This window comes from Oncorhynchus gorbuscha, linkage group LG03 (assembly GCF_021184085.1).
Source record: "Oncorhynchus gorbuscha isolate QuinsamMale2020 ecotype Even-year linkage group LG03, OgorEven_v1.0, whole genome shotgun sequence".
Lineage (NCBI taxonomy): Eukaryota > Metazoa > Chordata > Actinopteri > Salmoniformes > Salmonidae > Oncorhynchus > Oncorhynchus gorbuscha.
In genome coordinates, this window is record NC_060175.1 from 54,072,011 (window position 1) to 54,099,434 (window position 27,424).

General features: G+C 44.7%; 1 protein-coding gene across 5 annotated transcripts; it reads right to left on the minus strand.

The window, feature by feature from the left end:
• Window positions 1-1,614: 1,614 nt before the first annotated feature.
• Window positions 1,615-21,687, minus strand: LOC124031572 (RNA-binding protein 10-like). 5 transcript variants are annotated; one of them, XM_046342979.1, is made up of 21 exons: window positions 21,351-21,687; window positions 20,450-20,526; window positions 18,018-19,713; window positions 17,748-17,837; window positions 17,542-17,611; window positions 16,287-16,360; window positions 12,878-12,952; window positions 12,325-12,628; window positions 12,025-12,182; window positions 11,781-11,881; window positions 11,630-11,699; window positions 11,477-11,543; window positions 11,216-11,310; window positions 10,658-10,778; window positions 10,443-10,540; window positions 9,961-10,344; window positions 9,696-9,851; window positions 4,271-4,333; window positions 3,796-4,092; window positions 2,882-3,034; window positions 1,615-2,594 (listed from the first exon to the last, which is right to left on the minus strand). In XM_046342979.1, the coding sequence occupies exons 2-21, from the start codon at window positions 20,494-20,496 to the stop codon at window positions 2,502-2,504; spliced, it is 4,212 nt and encodes a 1,403-aa protein (XP_046198935.1). In that variant the 5' UTR covers window positions 20,497-20,526; window positions 21,351-21,687; the 3' UTR covers window positions 1,615-2,501. The 5 variants fall into 5 exon arrangements, with proteins under 5 accessions (XP_046198935.1, XP_046198937.1, XP_046198936.1 ...); XM_046342981.1 differs by having other exon boundaries at window positions 2,882-3,022; window positions 3,796-4,095; XM_046342980.1 differs by having other exon boundaries at window positions 3,796-4,095; window positions 11,630-11,693; window positions 21,351-21,686.
• Between the last annotated feature and the right edge of the window lie 5,737 nt (window positions 21,688-27,424).

Genomic DNA, 27,424 nt, shown 5'->3' on the forward strand with positions numbered 1-27,424 from the left:
TTTAAGTCCAATCGCCTTTTCACTTTAGATTATTGGCGGGGTTGTTTTGTTGTGTTTGTGACTATGCACTCACCCTTGCTTCCCTGCCAAGCCACAGAGCAGGGTTTAGGGAGTTGTGCTGCCTCCCTGCATATCTGTCTCCAGACTTACAGGCTCCTCACTGTCAATGCCTCTGGTTAGAAACTGCATTAACCACTCCTTGTTGGAGCAACTTAAGAGAAAAGGAGCAGGTTGGATGGCAGACAGTAAAGTTGAGTCAATGGGAACTGAAATCACAAAACAATGGGTTTTCCCGAGTGGGGAGTCATTTACTATATCCGAGTCTGTACATTACCATGGGGTACGCACCATATGAATCACAATTTAAATGGCCTTTATTTATTTTTTTAAACAGGGAAATACCTGGAAAATGTCATCTCTAGTCACAAATTTGATCATACTGTGCAAAAATAATGATGCAGCAATATTGTTTCCAATTTTGTTTATTCCAATGGACATTTTTTTGCCATTCTCAGTGCTCGTGATTCAATTTCTGTTTAAAAGGAAAAACCTGAAGACACTCGGCCCTCCGTGGAATGCCTTTGGTATCGCTGGTTTAAACTAAGAGGAAAAAAATCCAAATGGCAGAAAACTACGAAGTCAGAGTACCATCAGTGGGATTAAGGAGCCCCTACATTCAGTTGTGTTTCTGCTGTTCTGCTCTGCATTGACTGCCTGTGGCCCCTGGGGCGCCACCTTGGTCTGGTTCCTGTTGCGATCTCAGAAGAACTCGGAGAACACTAAACCGAAGTAATCCTCCAATTACGGAGCTAAACCCACGTGGGAGTAGAGCCCATTTTCTGACACCTGCAGAGCAGGAATGGGGCTTATATGAAATGATAGAAAACACACCAAACATTAGATAAATCAACCAATTCTACACTAACCCTCTGGACTCAAGACAAGATGGTTTAGTAATCCTAACCTAAACAAAACAGAAGATAATTAGTCAGGGAGGCTAAGAGAGTTTTTGTTCCTTCCCTGTAGCACCAGTGCTATGGGTAATACCGATGTTTAACAAAATGAACATCCTCATGATGTTCTGCCTCAGCTATAAGACATCCTTTTCTCATCAACTTCAACAAATCACCAAGACCAAAGCGACAATTCCCTGTTCAAACAATTAAACATTCTAGTTCATTGTATTATCTGAAGGGTTAACCATATAACATCATGGGAATGTCCAACACTATTCGGATTTAGTGATTTGATTGTACACATATCTAAAAGAACACTGCTGCCACCCAATGGAGAGGTCCTGAATAGAATCTGTCTAACAGTCTTGTAAACCCGACCCTAGGCAACAGCAGTGAGTGAATGAATAGGATCTGGTTTCAATGACTGACTCTTTCGGCACCTTCGATAAGGATAAACTATTTGTTCCGGGATGGGAGTGACGTAGTTCCTGTATGCCAAACTGACATTTGATTACATACAGACGTGTTAAGATGGAACGTTTCAAAATAATTGTGGGAGGCAACCCGGATGTCTAGTGACTAGACAAAGTAAACCACTGCACACATTCCTAATCTAACAGCACACACATCCTTTCACATAAATAAACCAGACTCAAGGTGATTTTTTTTTGTTTACTTAAAAATGTAAACATGTACACATACAGAGTATAACCCAAACAAGGAAAGGAATAAGTCCATATAAAAACATCTTAAAATAAATGGTGTGTCGCTGGATCCAGCTGGTAGCATACAGATATTCTACAATGGCAGATCTGGCTGCTGAGTACACGTCACAATAATACGACACAACACAAGGCAAAACAAAGCTACATCCATAAAAAGGATTGATTAGGAGCCCGTCAAAGCCAGCTTGATGTTTGGGGTGAGTCTGTGGAGTAGCTTAGCCCCAACGCCACTGGTTCTGCCTCGCTCCTGGAGTCAGTACAGAGGTGGGATAGGGATGGGTGAACGGGCCCTCCAACAAGCATAGAAAATACTGCAGAAATGTGGAGGCCCTAGCGGTCTCCCTACAGCGCCATGGTCTCAACAGTTGAGCTGAATGGGCAGGCTACGGCCTGATTTCATTGCTGGGGAGTCAAAGTCCTTGTTGTACAGTGAATTGGGGCCACCAGGTACAGTAAGAGGTGAGCTCAGTCCAAAAGCTCCGCTGGGGCATGGCAAGTCTATTATGTTGACCAACACTCCCCATAGACAAACACACAAGAGTGGGTGATCTTGGGTGTGTTAGTAGTAGAACAGAGCGGTGTGCAACGTTTGATTCAACGGAAACAGCGCCCTTCTGAATGACCAGCTGAAGAGCGTTGTGATTATGGTTACGGTGGAAGATTGCGTACGTTGTGCTGCATTAGCTGTGATTTCGAAAGGTTACATCCATATTGATCAGGCCACCAACCACCACCAGCAAACAAACCTCAGACTGTTGAAGAATGGTGAGCACAAAACATACAGTGAACTGAACGCACCCCTGGTGTTCACAGGAAGAGGTCAGTCCAGCTCTTTGAAGCGTGCGAACATGGACTTGCGCACAGCTTGTTTGTAGGTGGCATGGTTCCAGACGACAGGCTCCTTCTTCTTCCTCTGAGAAAAGAGAGGAAACATCAAAGGGTAAAAAAAATATATTTTTTAAATCACCAAGAAAACCATCTGGAGGACTACAGACAAAAATACAAAATGTTATAGACCAGGGCTTTTCAACCCTGTTCCTGTAGAGCTACCCTCCTGTAGGTTTACGCTCCAATCCCACTTGTAACTTGCTCATCAACCAGCGAACTATTAGAATTAGTGCTACATTAAGGGGAGGAGTGAAAACCGACAGGACGGTAGTTCTCCAGGAACAGAGTTGGAGAGCTGCATTAGAGACGCACCTCAACAGGTTCAGAGCCTAACCCAGGTCTCTCGCTGCCTTTGTGCATGTCCCTGGAGCCACCAGCCCAGCTATTCTGGTGTTGATGTTGGTGCTTCCTTCTCTTCTGTTCTGGGGAGCCATTGGACTCAACAGCACTCAGCTGTGGGACAGACTACACACATTATTATGTCAGTCATATGACATTTAAAAATAAAATATTTTATTAGGATCCCCATTATCTTCCTGGGGTCCGACACGTAACGAAAAAGACATTACAGACAAAGACTACAATTTACATACGTTAACAATTAGATATTACAGACATTTAAAATACAACATTTAATGGTCAAGATCCATATCTCATTAGACTTTTTTCGCTTGGGAAATATGAGTTGGTAATAGAGATGGGCGACATGGGGGGGGGGGGGGGGGAATCCGTATCGCAATAAAAAGACTAAATCATCAAATTAACCATAAACTGAACAATGAATTCTTAACATTAATACACACCAGTTACTTTCTTTTATATAACCCTTAAAACTAGTACCACTTTGAATTACGTAGCTATCAAATTGTCCAGTTAGTAATAGCTCATTCAGTTTCTTTTCAAACTTCACATTCCCCTAGTAAAAGGCTACTAATCGTTAGTCAATATCAGTGAAATGTTAAAATGTCCTTGATAAAAATGGTCAGTTTCACTCATTTTGGTGTATCGTCCCAGCTCTAGTAGGAAAGGAGATCCGTTCAATGACGGCCGTATTTAAAGGTTGGTTTGTGGAGATTTCAGATGACTGTTGCCAGTATATAATAATAAGATAGAGACTGAGGCAACTATGATTTAGCTATTTGCGACTATTGGAACAGCATTACAGCTACATATGAAATGTGTACGCACTTATGTAAAAGGTGAAGAAAAATCAGGCCTCCACTGACCTCTTTCTCCTGGTTCTCCAAAGCCTCCAGCTCCTTCTTTGACCTTTTGATCTTCATGTGGATCTCCATGTTTTGCTTGTGGAGGTCAGAGAGCTGCTGGTGGCGCACCAGACCGTCCTTATTGGGAAACTGTCTCCTACACAGCAGGCAGGCCATCTTCTTCCAGTCTGTTAGCTTGTCCTCCTCGTCCTGGGACTGGCTCCTAGAAACCTGAGGAGCCTCGTGCTGCACCTCCTCCTCCTCATCACTGCCTGTAGCTGCATAGTCCGACGCCAGCAGGCCCAGAGAGCCAATGGGCTGCTGGGTAGAGTGGAGAGAGCAGGAAGTTTGAGAAAAAGTTCACCAGGGAGTGAGGAAACCAGCCCAGACATTATGGATTGGAATCAAATTCATGCCTTCTTTCCCCAGCTCTCACACCACAGAACATTCTAGGCATTTGGTGATGACCTCTCACAAATCCTCCAACCAATCTCACCTTTGAGCCCTTCCCCTCTTTCTTGGGAGGAGCCATAGGCTTCTTGAAGGGGTCATCTCCACCCTGTATGGGGAAACAGAAGAGTTACAGCAGAATTTATAAAATCGTGGTAAATAAATAATGTGTAGGGCAGCTCTCGAAGTGACCCATCAGCAAGAATGTCCTGTGTTCTTAGGAATTCCACATTCTCTATGTTGATCTTGCCAAAGCCCAAGGCCACACCTCTGAGAAGGAGTTCTGTTGTGATTACATCATGTAGGTCTGACATCTGATTGGAGGTTAACGGTACAGTAACACTATTGGTCAACTCAGATTTGTAATCCAAACAACGCAGATGCATATAAAAGGGTCTTAGAGATCCCTCCCTCTCCTAGAATGCGAGTTAATGCTTTGTAACATAAGCTGTGTGCCTTGTATGCGAATTTGTTCATTTTACAAAGTAATTCAATGCACTTATATTTAGAATTCCATTCAGACATTAAGCGCAAGTATGGTGTTCTTGCATATTGCTAAATAATATTTATGGAGTCAGATAATTCATTAAAACGGGCTAATTGCATAGTCCAATTACGAGGCGCATGTGAGGTACACTACATGACCAAAAGTATATGGACGTTAATTGCAAAATCATGAGCATTACTATGGAGTTGGTCGCCCCTTTTTGCTGCTATAACAACTCTTTTGGGAAGGCTTTCCACTAGATGTTGGAACATGGCTGCGGGAACTTACTTCCATCCAGCCACAAGAACATGGATGGGCAATTAGGCCTGGATCGCGGTCAGCGTTCCAATTCATCCCAAAGGCGTTTGATGGGGTTGAGGTCCGGGCTCAGTGCAGGACAGTGAAGTTCTTCCACACCGATCTCGACAAACCATTTCTGTATGGATCTCGCTTTGTGCAACGGGGCATTGGCATGCAGAAATAGGAAAGGGCCTCCAGCAAACTGTTGCCACAAAGTTGTAAGCACAGTATCATCTAGAATGTCATTTTACACTGTAGCATTATGATTTCACTTCCCTGGAACTAAACGGCCTAGGCCAAACCATGAAAAACAGCCCAGACCATTATTCTCCTGGCATCTGCCATACCCAGATTTGTCCGTCAGACTGCCAGATGAAGCTGATTCATCTCTCCAGAAAAGACTTTTCCTCCGTTCTAGAGTCCAATGGTGGCAAACCATACGAACGGTATGTGTGATCACTCTCTCCGTAGTCTACGTGTGTAAGACCTTTAAAACAGGTCAACATTCAAAGTCCGTAGGGCCAGGCGGATTCAACACCATAGTGCCCTCAAAGCTCATCACTAAGCTAAGGATCCTGGGACTAAACACCGCCCTCTGCAACTGGATCCTGGATTTCCTGACGGGCCGGGCCAACCCTAGGTAGTGAGGGTAGGTAGCAATACATCCGCCATGCTGATCCTCAACACTGGAGCCCCTCAGGGGTGTGTGCGCAGTCCCCTCCAGTGCGCATTGTTCACCCACAACAGCATGGCCAGGCAAGACGCCAACACCATTGTTAAGTTTACAGACGACACAACAGTGGTAGGCCTGATCACCGACAATGACGAGACAGCCTATAGGGAAGAGGTCAGAGACCTGGCTGGGTGGTGCCAGAATAACAACCTCTCCCTCAACGTGATGAAGACAAAGGAGATGATTGTGGACCACAGGAAAAGGATGACCGAGCATGCCCCCATTCTCATTGAGGGGGCTGTAGTGGAGCAGGTTGAGAGCTTCAAGTTCCTTGGTGTCCACATCACCAACAAACTAGAATGGTCCAAATACACCAAGACAGTCGTGAAGAGGGTATGACAAAACCTATTCCTTCTCAGGATAGAAGAATGAAAATATTTGGCATACGTCCTCAGATCCTCAAAAGGTTCTACAGCTGCAACACCGAGAGCATCCTTACTGGTTGCATCACGAGCAATGGACATTAGACAGGTGAAAATCTGTCCTTTGGTCTGTTATCCAAATTTTGTAATTTTTGGTTCCAACCATTGCTGTGAGACACAGAGTAGGTGAACGGATATCAGCATGTGTGGTTCCCACCGTGAAGCACGGAGGAGATGTGATGGTGCATTGCTGGTGACACTGATTTATTTAGTATTCAAGGCCCACTTAACCAGCATGGCTACCACAGCATTCAAATCAAATCAAATTTTATTTGTCACATACACATGGTTAGCAGATGTTAATGCGAGTGTAGCGAAATGCTTGTGCTTCTAGTTCCGACAATGCAGTGATAACCAACAAGTAATCTAACTAACAATTCCAAAACTACTGTCTTATACACAGTGTAAGGGGATAAGGAATATGTACATAAGGATATATGAATGAGTGATGGTACAGAGCAGCATACAGTAGATGGTATCGAGTACAGTATATACATATGAGATGAGTGTGTAGACAAAGTAAACAAAAAGGCATAGTTAAAGTGGCTAGTGATACATGTATTACATAAGGATGCAGTCGATGATGTAGAGTGCAGTATATACATATGCATATGAGATGAATGATGTAACATTATATAAGGTAGCATTGTTTAAAGTGGCAATTGATACATTTACATAATTTCCCATCAATTCCCATTATTAAAGTGGCTGGAGTTGGGTCAGTGTCAATGACAGTGTGTTGGCAGCAGCCACTCAATGTTAGTGGTGGCTGTTTAACAGTCTGATGGCCTTGAGATAGAAGCTGTTTTTCAGTCTCTCGGTCCCAGCTTTGATGCACCTGTACTGACCTCGCCTTCTGGATGATAGCAGGGTGAACAGACAGTGGTTCGGGTGGTTGATGTCCTTGATGATCTTTATGGCCTTCCTGTAACATCGGGTGGTGTAGGTGTCCTGGAGGGCAGGTAGTTTGCCCCCGGTGATGCGTTGTGCAGTCCTCACTACCCTCTGGAGAGCCTTACGGTTGAGGGCGGAGCAGTTGCCGTACCAGGCGGTGATACAGCCCGCCAGGATGCTCTCGATTGTGCATCTGTAGAAGTTTGTGAGTGCTTTTGGTGACAAGCCGAATTTCTTCAGCCTCCTGAGGTTGAAGAGGAGCTGTTGCGCCTTCTTCACCACACTGTCTGTGTGGGTGGACCAATTCAGTTTGTCTGTGATGTGTATGCTGAGGAACTTAAAACTTGCTACCCTCTCCACTACTGTTCCATCGATGTGGATAGGGGGGTGTTCCCTCTGCTGTTTCCTGAAGTCCACAATCATCTCCTTAGTTTTGTTGACGTTGAGTGTGAGGTTATTTTCCTGACACCACACTCCGAGGGCCCTCACCTCCTCCCTGTAGGCCGTCTCGTCGTTGTTGGTAATCAAGCCTACCACTGTTGTGTCGTCCGCAAACTTGATGATTGAGTTGGAGGCGTGCGTGGCCACGCAGTCGTGGGTGAACAGGGAGTACAGGAGAGGGCTCAGAACGCACCCTTGTGGGGCCCCCGTGTTGAGGATCAGCGGGGAGGAGATGTTGTTGCCTACCCTCACCACCTAGGGGCGGCCCGTCAGGAAGTCCAGTACCCAGTTGCACAGGGCGGGGTCGAGACCCAGGGTCTCGAGCTTGATGACGAGCTTGGAGGGTACTGTAGTCGATGAACAGCATTCTCACATAGGTATTCCTCTTGTCCAGGTGGGTTAGGGCAGTGTGCAGTGTGGTTGAGATTGCATCGTCTGTGGACCTAGTAGGGCGGTAAGCAAATTGGAGTGGGTCTAGGGTGTCAGGTAGGGTGGAGGTGATATGGTCCTTGACTAGTCTCTCAAAGCACTTCATGATGACGGAAGTGAGTGCTACGGGGCGGTAGTCGTTTAGCTCAGTTACCTTAGCTTTCTTGGGAACAGGAACAATGGTGGCCCTCTTGAAGCATGTGGGAACAGCAGACTGGTATAGGGATTGATTGAATATGTCCGTAAACACACCGGCCAGCGCATGCTGGGGATGCCGTCTGGGCCTGCAGCCTTGCGAGGGTTAACACGTTTAAATGTCTTACTCACCTCGGCTGCAGTGAAGGAGAGACCGCATGTTTTCGTTGCAGGCCGTGTCAGTGGCACTGTATTGTACTCAAAGCGGGCAAAAAAGTTATTTAATCTGCCTGGGAGCAAGACATCCTGGTCCGTGACTGGGCTGAATTTCTTCTTGTAGTCCGTGATTGACTGTAGACCCTGCCACATGCCTCTTGTGTCTGAGCCATTGAATTGAGATTCCACTTTGTCTCTGTACTGACGCTTAGCTTGTATAATAGCCTTGCGGAGGGAATAGCTGCATTGTTTATATTCGGAGATGTTACCAGTCACCTTGCCCTGATTAAAAGCAGTGGTTCGCGCTTTCAGTTTCACGCGAATGCTGCCATCAATCCACGGTTTCTGGTTTGGGAATGTTTTTATCGTTGCTATGGGAACGATATCTTCGACGCACGTTCTAATGAACTCGCACACCGAATCAGCGTATTCGTCAATATTTCCATCTGACGCAATACGAAACATATCCCAGTCCACGTGATGGAAGCAGTCTTGGAGTGTAGAGTCAGCTTGGTCTGACCAGCGTTGGACAGACCTCAGCGTGGGGGCCTCTTGTTTTAGCTTCTGCCAGTAGGCAGGGATCAGCAAAATGGAGTCGTGGTCAGCTTTCCCGAAAGGGGGGCGGGGCAGGGCCTTATATGCGTCGCGGAAGTTAGAGTAACAATGATCCAAGGTTACACCACCCCTGGTTGCGCAATCGATATGCTGATAAAATTTAGGGAGTCTTGTTTTCAGATTAGCTTTGTTAAAATCCCCAGCTACAATGAATGCAGCCTCCGGATAAATGGTTTCCAGTTTGCAAAGATACACCATCCCATCTGGTTTGCAACTAGTGGGACATTTGTTTTTCAAAAGGACAATGACCAAACACACCTACAGGCTGTGTAAGGGCTATTTGACCAAGAAGGAGAGTGATGGAGTGCTGCATCAAATGACCTGGCCTCCGCAGTCACTCGACCTCAACCCAATTGAGATGGTTAAGGATGAGTTGGACCACAGAGTGAAGGAAAAGCAGCCAACAAGTGCTCAGCATGTGGGAACTCCTTCAAGACTGTTGGGAAAAAGCATTCTTCGTGAAGCTGGTTGGAAGAATGTCATGAGTGTGCAAAGCTCTAATCAAGACAAAGGGTGGCTACTTTGAAGAATCTCAAATATATTTTGATTTGTTTAACACTTTTTTTGGTTACTACATGATTCCACGTGTGTTATTTCATAGTTTTGATGTCTTCACTATTATTCTACAATGAAGAAAATAGTTAAAGAAAAACCCTTGAATGAGTAGTCAACTTTTGACTAGTACTGTATATAAATACACTGTATACAAATGCCAAATATTACTGCCCACTACATGTGAAGAATAAAAATAAAGATGACAAAGCAGTTGCATGCATGTCACAGAGACTCCCCTACCCACCTTCCTCTCAAAGATGGCGAAGGCCGCATCAGCTGCCTTGGAGGTCTTCCTGTCGTCCAGTCCACCCACGGAGGTCTTCAGAATGGGGGACGGGCAACGGACGCTGTCCTTCTGGCGGTTCTGGATCTTAGCCCAGCGCTCCATATCCTTCATGACCTGAGACAGACACATATGTATTCACCATCTATGAGGTAGTGTATTTGGGCAAGAGGGTTGTTCATATAGCTTCATTGTACATGAGTACAATGTGGTAATGTGGGTTTACTTTGACGGCGGCTAGGCTCCTGGGTTTCTCCTCTTTCTCTCCTGGTTTGTCTTTGCCGTCTTTCTTGTCAAGGCTGTGAGGTGCAGTGTCCTCCTCCTCTCTCTTCTCTGGGGAAGGGTTGGGGTTAGGCATGGTGTTCAGGGCAGGAGTAGGGTTCAGGACTGGGGGAGGGTCGACGTGAGGGATTGGCTCTGGTTTCTTTATGTCCAGTGGAGCGTCTGCTACTGGATTGGCCAGAATGGCCTGTGCGTCAGGTGCCAGGGCAACACTAAATTGGGCCATGGGGGGCTGGGTGTCTGTAGAGTGTCCTCCAGGCACGGGGATGTACGTCTTGGACACACTGTCCCAGTAAAGGTACTCCTGGGTCTGGGCATTGTAGAAATACTGCACACACAGACAGAGGACATGAAGCACAGACACAAAGAGAATCATTTCAAGAGCATGTATCAGATCATATATGAGCTACTGTGCAGCACTCTTACCCTAGAGGCAGGGTCATAGTACAAGGTAGTTTGGGGATCGTAGTAGAACCCGGAAGTGGCATCATACAGGTAGTTGGTCACGTCAGGAGTTTCAGTAGCTAGAGAAATGAGAAGGACAGTTATTGCAAGAGCATGACAAGATGAGACTGATAAAATGCCTGTCTAGTCACATTTCCCCCCCCTGATGTCAGAGGGGCATTATTGCTTGGCCTTACCATAGCTGTAGCCATCAGTGCTGTGGTCTCCTGTAGCTGCCATTACTCCAGCAGAGGAGACCTGGGGGTGCAGAGCCTGTTGGTAGGGAACAACTAATGGAGGTTCACCATAGCCACCTCCCTGTGATGTGGGAGAGGGAAACATTGGTTACCTGGGCATTTCACACAGACACTCACTCAAGCATTTCCTCTGTTTAAACTGTCAATCATTATCAACGCTTCAAGTATGCACAGGATACACATGGTATACACTGTCCAACCAAACGCTTACTTGCAGGTTCCATCGACAATGCAACAATAAGAAATAACAAAATACAAACAAAAAGTAAAAACAGCAGTCGAATGGAATAAACATTTTAGGATAAGTATAATACAGGAAGGCACAATTTCTAGTCAAATATTTACACATGTTTTGGGGAAGAGGGGGCAAGTTTTATTATTGCTAAATACTGCACAATTTAAAGACGAAGAGTCAGGTAGCAGCAGCAGTATGTGTGTGTAGCATGAATGGATGCGTGTGTCTTTACACGAATAAAGTCGGTTATAATAGTATCTCACCTGAGCCATGCTGGAGTTCAAGTGAGAGACTGATGAATGGGAGTGAGGGATGTCTGAGCTTATCGGCCCACCCATTGATCCACCCAAACGGTCTCCTAGGTCAAAAAAATATATATAAGAAGATGGATTCTTACAGATCATTTTGGACTCAACATTACCTGATGATTGAAGCATGTTGAGCTGAAAAATACACAAAATGTACTCATGTGCAAATCCTCAGGCAGAAAAGTGTTTGAATGTGGAGACTGACAGAGGACTCACCTTGCATGTTAGGTGGGGGAGCGCCTGGTGGCTGCTTGTGAGGTTGGGATGAATAGTACTGCTGCGGCTGGAATTAGGGCACAAAAACACGTTCAGTTTTCTAACCAACACACAAAATCAAAACCCCAAAACGATAGCAAACACCTAACTTACCTCCATCATACTGGACTCAGGTGGGAACCCCAGGAGAGAAGTGTTGGATTTATCAAACTCTCTTCTGTAGCTAGCAGGAGAAGACACCATCAAATCCTCAGTAGTGCACTGAAATCTGTGGCTACATGATATAACATGCTACAGGACTCACTTTTGATTCTTCAACGGCTTGGCGACCTCGGCGTAAACCCGGACCCCGTCGATAGAGAGAGGCCTGGGCTTGGTGAGAAGGTCAACTAGACGGGTCACTTGCTAGGATGGAAAAAAAGGCCACGTCATGGCATCCATTAAGCGGGGTACAACTGACATTTCAAATCCACATATCAGGTGGAAAAGGGAGTGTGATAAACCATGACAAAGAGCCTAATTGACATGTTATGGCAGCTATGTGATACCTCATGAGAGTCCATGTCAATGAAGCAGAAGCATTTGGCACCCGGGGGTTTGCCTCTAACCAGACGGACGTTCCTCTCATCCAGGTAGGCGAAGGGGTCCAGGGCTTTCAGGATGGTCTCCACTGTTGTGGTGGGCTTCACATTCTTTATGATCATGGCTGTAGGGCAACAAAGGGGAGAACAAGCACACTGATCTATAAACTTGGAAGCCATTGAGTTTGAACAGTTATCCATAGACAAACACATTATTATCCAGTCACACATCAAACCAACTATTCCAATACTGCCCAGCTCACTCACTCTTGCTCTTCTTAAAGATGGGGTCCAGCTGATGAGTGCCAGGAGCTTGGCGAGGGGGGTTGCGGCTGGCCCAGGACTCTGCCTGCTGCTCAGCCTCTTGCTGTCTGAGCTGCTGGTCCACCTGCTGCTGCCAGGCCTCTGGGGTGAGGTCTGAGCTGCGCTGCCACGAGCCCTGCTGAGATAGGGGGTCCACTGGGGCCTTGGCCTGTGAGCCATTCTGGCCGTAGTGGTCGCTCTTGGCCTTGTTGACCAGGAGCTGGCCAGGGCTTGGCAGCAGGGGTTCCTGGGCCGGAGGGCCTGGTTCCTAACGCAGCGAGAGGAGTCACATCAATTACTTAGTGGTAGTTGTCTTAACCTATAGCTTAACATAAGGAATACAGGCAAAACAAATCTACCGCTCACACAAATCTCGGGGTAAATACAACCAAGCATAAAAATACCTATGCTACTAGCATTTTAAAAATAAGAAAAGGTCTATGGAACCAAGGTAAAGGGAATGAATAAATCCCTGTCATCCACAGCAGGCCCTTCCTGTGTGATATACAACACTTACTTGAGCTTCTTTGACACTTCTGTCCGGCTGGACGTATCTCATGAGAGCCGTTTTAGTGCCAACCATCAGCGATCCCTGAAAAACAGGAAAAGAGTTCGCTAGATCCAAACGGAGCAATCCGCTTCCTTGCCAACCAAGTGACACAATTCTAAATGTAAGAGAACAGACTCCCATCATGCACTGTGGCAGGTTTAGTCCTCCTTAGTGGAGAGGGTAGTAGGACAAACATAGTTCTGACAGAAATTTGGAAGCCATGTCGACCAATACCTTCCAAAGAACTTCCTCCATGCAATTGCATTACTGTTTCCCAGGAGGTAATTCAACCTTTTATGTACAGTACTATCAAAAGCGGAGATTATTATTATTATTTCCCATCACTCGTCTTACTAGATAAAGTTACAAATCTATATTCGTTGACAATGCAGGACTCAAATGTGAAATTCAATAGACCATTGTGTTGGCAGTGCACTGTATGACACTCATTTGCCTAAAGGCATGACTGTGCTGGATCAGACATGCAAGCTGTTGGTTTAAAGACATTTTTTTCTCTCCAGATTTAACATAACCTCAGGTTTAACTAATACAGTGCATTCGGAAACTATTCAGACCTCTGGACATTTTCCACATTTCGTTATGTTGCAGCCGTACTCAAATGGATTAAGTAGTCCACCCCCCTCAATCTACACACAATACCCCATAATGACAAAGCAAAAACAGGTTTTTAGACATGTTTGCAAACGTATAAAAAAACGTATTAACTGAAATATCACATTTACATAAGTATTCAGACCCTTACTCAGTACTTCGTTGAAGCCCCTTTGGCAGCGATTACAGCCTTGAGTCTTCTTGGGTATGACTCTACAAACTTGGCACACCTGTATTTGGAGAGTTTCTTCAATTCATCTCTGCGGATCATCTCAAGTTGTCTCAGGTTGGATGGGGACCGTTGCTGCACAGCTATTTTCAGGTCTCTCCAGAGACCGGGTTCGATAGGGTTCAAGTCCGGGCCACTCAAGGACATTCAGAGACTTGTCCGAAAGCCACTCCTGCATTGTTTTGGCTGTGTGCTTAGAGTCATTGTCCTGTTGGAAGGTGAACCGTCACTCCAGTTTGATGTCCTGAGCCCTCTGGAGTAGGTGTTCATCAAGTATCTCTGTACTTTGCTCCATTCATCTTTCCCTTGATCCTGACTAATCTCCCAGACCCTTCCACTGAAAAACATCCCCAGGTGGACACCAATCAAGTTGTAGAAACATCTCAAGGATGATCAATGGAAACAGGATGCACCTGATATCAATTGCGAGTCTCATAGAAAAGGGTGTGAATACTAAAAAAAAAATATATCTAAAAACCTGTAATCACTTTGTCATTATGGGGTAGGGTGTAGATTGAGGAGGAAAGACATTTATTTAATAAAGGGGTCTCTATACTTTCCGAATGCACTGCAAGTACATCTAAAATGGCGAGTGGCAGTTATATCTACAATAACCCCACTTGCCGAGACAATACTTTAATCGTTTCTTTGCTGTTGATAGGTAAAAAGATACAGCCGAATGCATTAAACACTTGAGGAAATGCATGTCTTTTAAATCTTATGTAACCAAATTATTTTTTCTAAAATCCAAAACCATTCTACCAACCAGCTACCCAATTAGTAAATTAACAGAGGATAGATCAAAGGAACATGTAACGCCTGTCACTGTTTCTGCATCGTTCCAGCCTTGATCAGAGCCAGACATGGCTCTAGCCTTGATGATAGTCTGTTGCTTAACATTGTAGTGCGTCAATAGTCCATCAATATGGGTACCAGATTTGGCCAATATGGTTGGGAGAATATGAGCCACCTGTACTGGTGGCGTGCACCACTGACCTTTGCTAAAATGGCTAAAAAACCAACCAATGCAGGCTTCTGACACTCTACATGAACTTGTACCAATTTGACCAAAAGGAAGGCCTCACAGTCCCCAAAAGGAAAATGTAAGCAAAGAACTGTGGTCAAGAGAAAAGACTCCTCAAGTGTCAAGTGAATGGGTGTCGAGCAGATGTTCTACTTGTATTTAGCAGACAAGTGGATCTGATGTGGAGGACGCATTTAGGCACAGAGTCTATCCATTCAGCACTTTGAAAGAATACCATGGTTGCTGCACAGCTCTCTACGTGTAGAGAAAGAAGAATGGAATAGAACATTACTGTCCACTTGTTGAGAACAAGGAATGAGCATAACCCCCAACAAACAGTCAAGAGTATTGTAGAATGTAGTACCCCAAAGTAATTGGGGGTAAAGTTGGGCTTGTAGATAGCCAAAGGTTAAGGCAAGATATTGCCAGAAAGGTATAAGTCAACAGGCAACAGCAATCTGAAGCATAAAGAGATCAACTTTCCAACATTGCCACCAAAAAAAAGCAACTCTCGTATTTAAGTTCTGTGCAAAAATGAGAACAAAACAAACCTTAAGATGGACTTGAACGCTAGCTCAGAAATGGCTACCTTACTCGCCTTGACATTGCCATCTAGCAATGAAAAGAAAGATCACTAAAAGAAAACCAATCCAACTAAGGACTTCGATGGACAGAGGACCAAGAATGCAGGAACAAGACATTATGTAGCATGCCTATGGGCCTAGACATACACTGAGTGAGCAAAACATTAAAAACACCTTTCTAATATTGAGTTGCACCATCCCCTTTTGTCCTCAGAACAGTCTTAATATGTTAGGCGTGGACTCTACAAGGTGTCTAAAGTATTCCACAGGGATGCTGGCCCATGTTGACTCCAATGCTTCAAGTTAGAGGGATGTTCTTTTGAGTGGTGGACCAGTCTTGATACACACGGGAAACTGTTTGAGCGTGAAAAAGTAGCGCTGCGGTTCTTGACAAACCGGTGCGCCTGGCACCTACAACCATTTAAATATTTTGTCTTGCTCATTCACCCTCTGAATGACACACATACACAATCCATGTCTCAAGACTGTAAAATCCTTCTTTAACCTGTCTCCTCCCATTTAGCTACACTGATTGAAGCGGATTTAAAAAGTGACAGCATTAAGGGTCCATAACTTTCACCTAGATTCACCTGGTCAGTCCGTCATGGAAAGAGCAGGTGTTCTTAATGTTTTGTACACTCAGTGTACAATGCACCAGACAGACGCCTCCACGACCTCGTATTATTGAACTATTATGAAAAGTCGAATTTCTCCCAAAAAGCTATTCTCAGCATCCTTGAACCTACACCAACAGTGTAAATTCACACACCCACACGTAGGGAGTAACTACGACAAATGATCCCAAACAATAACCAACCCTGCTCCCACCTCTCCCTCCCCTAACCCTTATAAAATGCCAGCCCCCCCAGCCCAAGCCTTCTTCCTGCCCGAAGGCACAGCCGACGTAGAGAGACGAGGATGGGCCACCTGGTTGGATTCCATGAAGTGGACTGCATCCTCGAGGTTTAAAAACTCCACATAGGCCGTATCGTAGCTGTAACCTGGGGACAGCATTTGAAATACAGATGGGTTTGAGTTAGTCAATGCCAGTAAGGACAGCAGTTCATGAGCACATCACGAAAGGAGATCACATTCAGCATTTTTGTGGTGATGGTGCTGCATTTAGATGAATACATGGGGGGATAGAACATTGTCCTAATTATTCATGTTGAGACATGTATGCCAATGTCTCCACTAATACAGTACCTTTTCAGCACAACATGCATTTTAGTCATTTATCTTGCATTTGAGTTGGCAATGTCCGTATTTAATTGCCAGTACCAACATATTTTCATAATCCAACTATGAACTGAATGTTGTCTCTAAACATCTTGCCAAGTATGCCAACTATAGCTTCATTTCCATAAAGGGAAGATCCTGCAAGCATAAAGGTATGACCTATGTGCTACTAAGGCATAGGCTTACAGTGTATGAAAGAAACTAACATGAAACATAGGCTATGCCATTGATGAATTGTCTTGCTGCCATATTTAAACTTAGTCATTTCAGAAACATGGTATTGTAGCATCTCAGGGATCTGAAATGTAACGCTTTACATTGCATGAGCTCAGCCCTTTTCAACTGAACAGTTTAAACCCATCTTGCAACATGTATTAATGTGATGTTCTTTGGTAAGCATGTGAATGAACAGTTGGGAGTAGATGGCTGAAGCAGTCCTTACAATCAAATTATTGAGAAAACTTTCGGTCTAAGCTGAATGACGAGAAACGCAACACCAAGAACCTGAGGTCGCAGCAAAACACTTAGAGTGGTCTGTAATACAGGCTTGCTGCCACCATTCGTTTATAATCAATGCTTTATTTGTTAAAAAAAGGAAATAGTGTATAATGAAACAAATGGTGTGTACGCAAGAAATGCTTGTCACATGAACTGTTGTGACAGATAGTCACTGTCAAAGATGGCTTCGTTGAGGATGAAAGCTTCTACAAAATGTTTTGAACGTGTTCCTACATCGTCAGGAATGGAAAACACTAATGGATAAATACTAAGAAAACCTGGCTGTTGAACTGATGCGCGACTGCATCAAGATCGAGAACACCGGAGGCAACAAAGACACTTTGAAAAGCGTATAGGAGTCGTATAGTGAAATAGCGAAACAATTCGTAGGAGATTTGAGATACTGTTCGAGTTGAGCATGTCCACACATGGACTTTTGTCTCACCTGGCACAACATTCTTTATCTTCATGCCCTGCATTGGGACACCATCACGGACTGCAAAGGCACCAAGAATCTGCGAGTGAAATGTTGTTAGGCTTTAACCTTTAATAAAAACACCTATAGGTCTATAACTAAAACTTGTATCATCTAAGTAGAAGATTTTACACAATCAGAAAAGTAAAAAGCAAAATGTCTGATTTAATTCCTACCTGTTCCATTGTGGCTGTCTTAGGAATTCCAGTTATGCAAATTGTATGAGTAACCTTGTCCTTCACAGTCGCACTCCTGTAATCCTGATCCTTTGGTTGACAGGTCAGATTTAAATAACAGGTTAATTAAAGCAATTGAAAAATCACATAAATGACAAAGGGGAACACTCAACCAACAGATGTACAAGAAAATTTGTATGGAATTTAGTTTGGATGCAAATTTTTTGTTTTGCAAATTTTTTGTTTAGTCTATACATTTGCTTTACTAACCTGGGAACCAGAGTCATTGAATTTGGGAGTCTGGACTGGTTTGGATTCCTTTAGAACTTCGTTAGGTACTTGCAGCTCCTCAGGTTTGTGGTAAAAGACACTCCCTGGGCCTGTTCTGTAGTCAATGTCCCTGTAGTCCTGGTCTTTGCCTTGGAATGCAGGCCCTGGAACCAGCTTATCCCTCTCTGGGCCTTGTTCAAGCAATGCATCCTTCGGTCCTTTGAAACTAGCGTTATCTTTTGGCCCCTGGCCCAGTGGAGTTGGTGGAGTCTTCTCTAGGAGATAGGGGGGCCTGTCCATCTCTAAGAGGTATGGGGGTCTGTCACTTCGATTTGGTGCATTTTGATTCTGCTTGGGATCTCTGTCTCCAGGCCAGTGCTTGCTGTTATTCTCTCTGTTCGGGGTGTTTGGCAGGAGCCCAGGACCCATGGGTGGAAAGGGAGGGTACTGGGGAGCTCTACGGCCAAAGGATGGCAAATCCATGACAGGAAAATCTTGGGGGGGCTTTTTATCCCAGTCCTGGGAACCAGGAGCTTCTCTCTCAGTGTGAGGGAAGCCAAAGGGAGGCCCATCCTTTTTCCCTGGGAATTCTGTGGATGGTCTGTCTTTTTCTTTAAAAATTGGTGGCTCTCCAAGAAGACCGCCCCCTCTGGACATTGGAGGGAATCGCTGTCCCTGAACATCTATGGTGAAAGGAGGAAGACCTCTGATCATAGGAGATGGAAGAGTGTCCTTCATTTTTCGGTTCTTCCACTCCTCTGCAAGCGACACCTCATCCATTTCTGGAAAGTCCCTGTCTCTATGGGTGCCTTTTGGATCTTTACCCATAAACTTGGGTCTGTTTGGCCCACCAAGATCTGGAGGGCAACCAGGACTTCCCAGGACATCCATTGGCGCACCTTCACTGTCGCCAAATCTTACAGGAGATCTGTCCCTTCCTCTGTATTCAGCCTGGGGTCCAACACGGTTTCTGAAGTCCATATCAGACTCAAACCTTCTCCTTGGATTCAACGATGAAGCACCCCTCCTCCTGAAGTCCATCATTCCCCTGTCCGAGTCCCGTGGAGGCATGTCCATATTAAACCCATCAATGTCATCCATGCCAATCGGGGGCCTGTCAATATGAGGCCTGTCTCTATCACGCATGTCTCTGAACCCCTCATTTCTACCCATAGGCTCAATGGAAAATCCTCCACGCCTTCCATCCATATTGGGATTGTTGAAACCTGGCATATCCTTGCGGAACATCTCCCCATCTCTCATATCTATAAATCTGTCATTTGGCTCTCGTAGATCTCGTGGTGGCATGCCTCTCCCTCCCATGCCTGGGCCCTTGAAACCACCACTACCTGCTGCATTTAGCAGCTTGTCTCGGATTACCATTTCATACTGCCTTCGGAGGCCGAAGTCTGATTCCTCCCCAGGTCTTCCCGGGAAATCCCTGGGTGGTTCTCCTCTCCCTCGTATGTCAAGAGGTTCCATAACATGGCCCCTCATATCAGACGGACCCCTCATATCAGACGGACCCCTCATATCAGACGGACCCCTCATATCAGACGGACAATCCATCCTCCTCATGTCCATACGAGGCCCCCGATCCTGTGGCCCCCTGGGACCCATGTTCATCCCATTTCGACCCCTGAAATTGGGCATAGCTCCACCTCGGTCCCCAAACATTTCTCCACGATTGCCCCCACTGGAACAAAAAAAAATGGTGGGATGTTTGTGTTGGTACAATTAATTATGCGAGAAATGGCCATGATATAATAAGCATATCAAAGTAAACCTGGAGTCACATGATGATATGGTGTGTGGTCCTCCCACTACGACTCAGGAAACCATGCAAATTATTAGGTTACAGATTAAATAAATTATGATGAACTTCAAAGGTTGGTTAAAGTGCACTGTGATGAGCTTGATGCTCCTTTCCAATAAATATAGAGAGTCTTATTCTGGTGAAATGATGTTCCATGCTTGACAAATAAACATTCTCACTCTTATCTATAATAATCTCATCATGTAGACTAGCCTACCCTCACTGTATCTGTGAGGTGTTGGCTAGAGAGCACATGTCAAGACCAGAGTAGGCACATTTGCTATTTAACGCAACAGTTTCTGACAGTTGAAAATGAGATGGTAACACATTGAACTTTAGATTCTTATTCAGTAGTTGAAAACTAAAATCTACATTGTGTGTACTAAATCCTCAAGCACTGATTTTTATCTGTAAGTCTGTTTGGTGGAAACACACCACTGGTGGATTTTAGAATATTTGCATGAAAATCTATTGCCAATTGGATGGCATCCTAGCTACTGACAAACATTTTCAATTGAGCACCTCTTTCAAATCAAGTAACCAATGAAAAAATAACGTTAACTCATATCACTATAAAACAGCTCTGTGGATACTGCCCTTGCCACTGTTTGCTTACCGAAAGGGTGGTCCCGCTTGTGGTCCTCTCCTGGGTCCGTCCCACATATTTTTCCAAACTTCAATCACCAAATGTATCTGACAGAGTAAAACGTTTTCATGTTAAATCGCAGACAGTAGCTTGACTCCAATGCAGTGTTACTTACCTTCAGTATAGCAATAAACTACAGGTGTTTGATAAGCATCTATAATGAGCAAATTCAAGGAAACAAATTGCCACCAGTTTACCGTCTACAAAGAAAGATGGCATTGACGCAAAAGTCGGTATCACCAATCTTTAGCATCGTATGTTGTGCCAAGGAATGGGTTAGCTAGCAATGTGACATGTTATTTACTAGCTAGGCCTGACAAATGTGTGTTAACTAGTTAGCTAAATTAAGTTAGCTAGCTAGCTAGCTACATAACGTTAGTTACTTTCAGTCAATATTTCTTCCACAATTTGTGGTACAGTTGAAGCTAACTATCTAGCTGTCAAGTATTTTGATAAACAATCAAGGTACACTCTGGTGTGCATTGCAAGGCCAAATACGCTAATGACGACGTTTCAGTTAGCTAGCCGTGCTGGCGACATTTTCTAAGTAGCTAAAGTCAGAGATACTGTGTATAATGACGAGACAGTCTTCTCCCATAGGCGGGAAAGCAGACCGGGCAAGTCTGCTTATCGTGGAAAGAATTTGACGGGAGTATACCCTCTCGCTTCGCCGTTTCCTCTCTGCTGTCAGCTAGCTAGCTGCCTCCACCGGATTGGTTTTCAAGCTACTAACGCTGGTGAGCTAATATCCTGGCAGGTATAAGAGTCGGTTTTCAAAATGTACGCTAGGTGATGTTTTTATTTGATGATAAAGGTTGAACGGAAATACCCATATTGAATCTATTTCTTAGTATTTATAATAGAAGCTCACCTTATATTTGTTCTGAGATCTTCAATCAATCGGGAAGAAAATGGAGACCGGAGGTTATAAAGAAGAGTGGTAATCCAGGGAGGGGTCATATTTTGGTGGGATTTGTAGTCCTCTGGCAATATGTACTACAATATCCACTGAGACGATAGGTCTGTTCGACATTGAAGCTTGACTGATCTTCTAATCACCTTGCATCATAAATAGCGACTCGTTATTATTTGAGGGTCAGTCAGTCACAATTTACCCACGATATAACACGGGTTTGATGCTCTCGAACACGGCCAGTGGGCGAGTTCCAGACCGACTAACGGCTTGAGAATTTGGCCCTCCATCGCATGCTGCCTACCTCGATCTCCCCTGGACAACTTTTAGAGATCCCTGTTTTTCTACAGTCACAAGACTGCAATACCCACAAGGCTGTTGACAACCAAAGCAAACATACGAGTATTTGTTAAATTACTAAACTGTAAATATGTGTGAACAACAGGACATAGATACTGACGGAGAACTCGTCTTTGTATCTGTGACGGCATGGGCAGGACCATTTAAGGCTATCGCCATTTAAAGTAGTCTGTTTTCTTCTTCTTCATTGGCTGATTGCTGCCAACTCATAGGAATCCAGTTTTAATATCACATACACAAGTACAGTGAAATGCCTTTCTTGGAAACTCAAAACCCAACAATGCAATAATCAATAATAATGTTTTACTAGAAAAAAAACACAGGAAATAAGAATAGGAAATATGAAATAGACATTAAAGTAAGTAAGTAACCATAGTATATACAGGAAATATTTAAAAAGTCAGTTCCAATACCATATATATATATACTCTTGACATGTTTATTTTTAGGGGATAGATCAGCTTTAATATTGCAAATGGGTTGTAGCTTCCGTCAATGTAATTCTCTGCATTATTTCCAATCCCCAAAATATTGTTTTATAAATATATACAGTACCAGTCAAAACTTTGGATACACCTACTCATTCCAGGGTTTTTCTTTATTTTCACTATTTTCTACATTGTAGAATAATAGTGAAGACATCAAAACTATGAAATAACATATGGAATCATGTAGTAATCAAAAAAGTTTTAAACATCAAAATATATTTTAGATTTTAGATTCTTCAAAGTAGCCACCATTTACCTTGATGGCAGCTTTGAACACTCTTGACATTCTCTCAACCAGCTTCACCTGGAATGCTTTTCCAACAGTCTTAAAGGAGTTCCCACATATATGCTGAGCACTTATTGGCTGATTGTCCTTCGCTAAAATCCCAAACCATCTCAATTGGGTTGAGGTCGGGTGATTCTGGAGGCCAGATCATCTGATATAGCACTCCATCACTGTTCTTCTTGGTCAAATAGGCCTTACACAGCCTGGAGGTGTGTTGGGTCATTTTCCTGTTGAAAAACAAATGATAGTCCCACTAATCGCAAACCAGATGGGATGGTGTATCGCTGCAGAATGCTGTGGCAGCCATGCTGGTTAGGTGTGCCTTGAACTCCAAATAAATCACAGACAGTGTCACCGGCAAAGCACGCCCACACCATCACACCTCCTCCTCCATGCTTCACCGTGGGAACCACACATGCAGAGATCATCTGTTCACCTACTCTGCATCTCACAGACACGGTTGGAACCCAAAAAATCTCAAATTTTGATACATCAGACCAAAGGACAGATTTCCAATGGTCTGATGTCCTTTGCTCATGTCTCTTAGCCCAAGCCTGTCTCTTATTATTATTGGTGTCCTTTAGTAGTGGTTTCTTTGCAGCAATTCGACCATGGAGGCCTGATTCTCCTCTGAACAGCTGATGTTGAGAAGTGCCTGTTACTTACACTTTGTGAAGCATTTTTTGGGGCTGCAATTTCTGAGGCTGGTAACTGTAATGAACTTATCCTCTGTAGCAGAAGTAACTCTGGGTCTTCCATTCCTGTGGCAGTCCTCGTGAGAGCCAGTTTCATCATAACGCTTGATGGTTTTTGTGACTGCCTTTGAAGAAACTTTAAAAGTTCTTGAAATTTTCCGTAAAGACTGACCTTCATGTCTTAAGTAATGATGGACTGTCATTTCTCTTTGCTTATTCGAGCTGTTCTTGCCATAATATGGACTTAGTCTTTTACCAAATAGGGCTATCTTCTTTATACCACCCCTACCTTGTCACAACACAACTGATTGGCTCAAACGCATTAAGAAGGAAAGAAATTCCACAAATTAACATTTACAGTTGGGCAAAAAAGTATTTAGTCAGCCACCAATTGTGCAAGTTCTCCCACTTAAAAGATGAGAAAGGCCTGTAATTTTCATAATATGCACACTTCAGCTATGACAGACAAAATGAGAAAAAAAATCCAGAAAATCACATTGTAGGATTTTTAATTGAATTTATTTGCAAATTATCGTGGAGAATAAGTATTTGGTCAATAACTTTGTTATATACCCGTTGTTGGCAATGACAGAGGTCAAACATTTTCTGTAAGTCTTCACAAGGTTTTCACACACTGCTGCTGGTATTTTGGCCCATTCCTCCATGCAGATCTCCTCTAGAGCAGTGATGTTTTGGGGCTGTTGCTGGGCAACACGGACATTCAACTCCCTCCAAAGATTTTCTATGGGGTTGAGATCTGGAGACTGGCTAGGCCACTCCAGGACCTTGAAATGCTTCTTACGAAGCCACTCCTTTGTTGCCTGGGCAGGGTGTGTTTGGGATCATTGTCATGCTGAAAGACCCAGCGACGTTTCATCTTCAATGCCCTTTCTGATGGAAGGAGGTTTTCACTCAAAATCTCACGATACATGGCCCCATTCATTCTTTCCTTTACACGGATCAGTCATCCTGGTCCCTTTGCAGAAAAACAGCCCCAAAGCATGATGTTTCCACCCCCATGCTTCATAGTAGGTATATGTTCTTTGGATGCAACTCAGCATTCGTTGTTCTCCAAACACACCGTGTTGATTTTTTACCAAAAAGTTATATTTTGGTTTCATTTGACCATATGACATTCTCCCAATCTTCTTCTGGATCATTCAAATGCTCTCTAGCAAACTTCAGACGGGCCTGGACATGTACTGGATTAAGCAGGGGGACACGTCTGGCACTGCAGGATTTGAGTCCCTGGCGGCGTAGTGTGTTACTGATGGTAGGCTTTGTTACTTTGGTCCCAGCTCTCTGCAGGTTATTCACTAGGTCCCCCCGTGTGGTTCTGGGATTTTTGCTCACCGTTCTTGTGATCATTTTGACCCCACGGGGTGAGATCTTGCGTGGAGCCCCAGATCGAGGGAGATTATCAGTGGTCTTGTATGTCTTCCATTCCTAATAATTGCTCCCACAGTTGATTTCTTCAAACCAAGCTGCTTACCTATTGCAGATTCAGTCTTCCCAGCCTGGTGCAGGTCTACAATTTTGTTTCTGGTGTCCTTTGGCCATAGTGGAGTTTGGAGTGTGACTGTTTGAGGTTGTGGACAGGTGTCTTTTATATTGATAACAAGTCCAAACAGGTGCCATTAATACAGGTAACGAGTGGAGGACAGAGGAGCCTCTTAAAGAAGAAGTTACCGGTCTGTGAGAGCCAGAAATCTTGCTTGATGGTCGGTGACCAAATCATTATTTTCCACCATAAATGGCAAATAATTACATAAAAAATCCTACAATGTGATTTGCGGGAGTGATGGAGGTTGATATGTATAGGGGTAAGTGGCCAAGGCAACAGGACATAAGATAAAATAGCATCAGTTTGTATGTGAGTTGGTGTGCAGGTGCGTAGAGTCAGTATAAATGTATGTGCATATTATGTTTGAGTGGGCAAATGAGTGTTTGTTTGTGTGTTGGAGTGACAATGTATGTGAGTGTGTAGGGCCCTATCGGTGTGCTTAGAAATAGTGCAAGTGTCACATGTGCTCCATCTCCGGCCTCTAGGTCACCAGGCTGCTCGTTATGGTGCTCACCTGTCACCATCGTGATGCGCACCAGCGCATTATGACACTCACCTGGACTCCATCACCTCCTCGATTACCTGCCCTTTATATGTCACTCCCTTTGGTTTCTTCCCCAGTCGTCATTGTTTCTGTTTCTGTGTCATGTTGCTGCTCTGTTCGTGTTTTCTTGTTTCGTATTATGCTACGTTTATTCATTAAAACACTCACTCCCTGAACTTGCTTCCCGACCCAGCGCACGTCGTTACAGCAAGGATGGAAATAAAGGTAAATAAAGAGGTTACTCAGGCAGTCCGTGTAGCTAATTTGTTAGCTATTTATCAGTCGTATTGCTTGGAGATAGAATCTGTTCAAGAGCGTGTTGGTGTCAGACTTGATGCACCAGTACCTCTTGCTATGCGGCGGCAGAGAAAATTGTCTACGACTCGGGTGGTTGGAGTCTGACAATTTTCCGGGCCTTCTTTTCAGACCGCCTGATATAGAGGTCCTGGAAGGCAAGGAGCTCGGCCCCAGTGATGTACTGGGCTGTCCACACAACCCTCTTTAGCGCCATGCGATCGAGGGCGGTGCTATTGCCATACCAAGCAGTGATGCAGCCAGTCAATATGCTCTCAATGGTACAGCTGTAGAACCTTTTCAGGATTTGACATACAGTAAGTGCATGTGATACCAAAATGTCTACTAGACAGTCACCATTACATTGGTGTCAGAACTGGGATAGCTATACACCCAAGCCTGTGAAGCATCTGATGAAGAAGACTGGGCAAGAAGAGGAGGAAATTAGCACTCTGCTCCAGGTGCTGAGTCTCGGCGGGAAGTGATCCAAGGAATAAGGTGCCCATCCGGACAGTGAAGGTTGCCTGCTATGGGAAGTGGAGTCCTATTTACCCTACCTAGCCCAGTTTCAGCTAGCCATGTGGTAAAATGGATGGGCTGAATAGGAAATGGCTGTGCAGCTTGCCCCTGTAGGGGCTGTACTAGACCTCAGCTCTGACCAGTGGTGGGACTACACTGCCCTAACTACCACCTTAAGGCAGAGATTTGGTTCAGCCCTTGCCCACACCTGAGTTGACAAGAATTGCCATTGGGATAATGACGATGGGAACTTCATCCCAGTCCCCTGACCCTTGTTGAGCTGGAATATGGAGTTTGTTGTTTAGGCCAGATGCAGGGCATCTACCTTCCATGTAGCATCAGCGGGGAGGCCTGGAAGGTGTTGATTGACACAGATTCCACGATAGCTCTTGTTCAGCCTGGTGTTGTTCCAGGCCTCTACCTCTGTATGTCTTCGCACAGTGACGGGAGCTTGCGGTCGTGAAGGGTCGGAGGTCCTTATCTGTGACAGTCAGCAATGTCTCGTTGGAGCACAAGTTCTGGTTGGCCGATATCCAAGGTGACTACATCCTAGGGTTGAGTTCCTCAGTCAATCAGGGGCATGCCTAGATGTTGGAACATGGAAACTCCAGATGAAAGTCTCTGTGATGGAACTTCAAAGCAGTGGAATAAGGCAAGGGGATTGTGGAAAGACAGCCCCAGAAAGATCCTTCCTCCAGATGAGAAGCAGCAGTTGATGCCCCCTGAACAGGTGAGTGTGCAACAGCAGATGAGAAGTGGCAGAGTGGACGTACATTCAGAAGCTACACAGCAAGCTGTGCGGTTACAAGGGAAGAGGTGTTCGGAAGGTCTGGAGGCTGATCAATGGGAGAAGTTGGAAACACTGCTTGCAGTTAGTGGATGTCTCTGCAGCAAGGGATGAAGACTACTGGAGAATCCGTCTGGTCCAGCACTCTATTGATACTGGCAACGCAGAACCTATCCGTTTGTGGCCCAATCGCTTGCCACTGGCGAAGAGAGGAAACAGCAGACGATCCAAGAGATGACGGATACAAGTTTCATCAAGCCAGTCAACAGCCCTCGGGCGGCCCCTGTAGTCCTTGTCAAGAAGATGGACAGCTTGTGGCGTTTCTGTGCAGACTACAGGCAGCTGAACTATGTGACTGGGAAGGATTCCCATCTCTCCCCGCACACATAGATGAAATCACAGGGCCACTATGGTGCAGTTCCCTTGACCTCTGCAGCAGTTATTGGCAAGTGGAGTTTGCCCCAGAAGACAGGCCGAAGACCACCTTCTCGATTG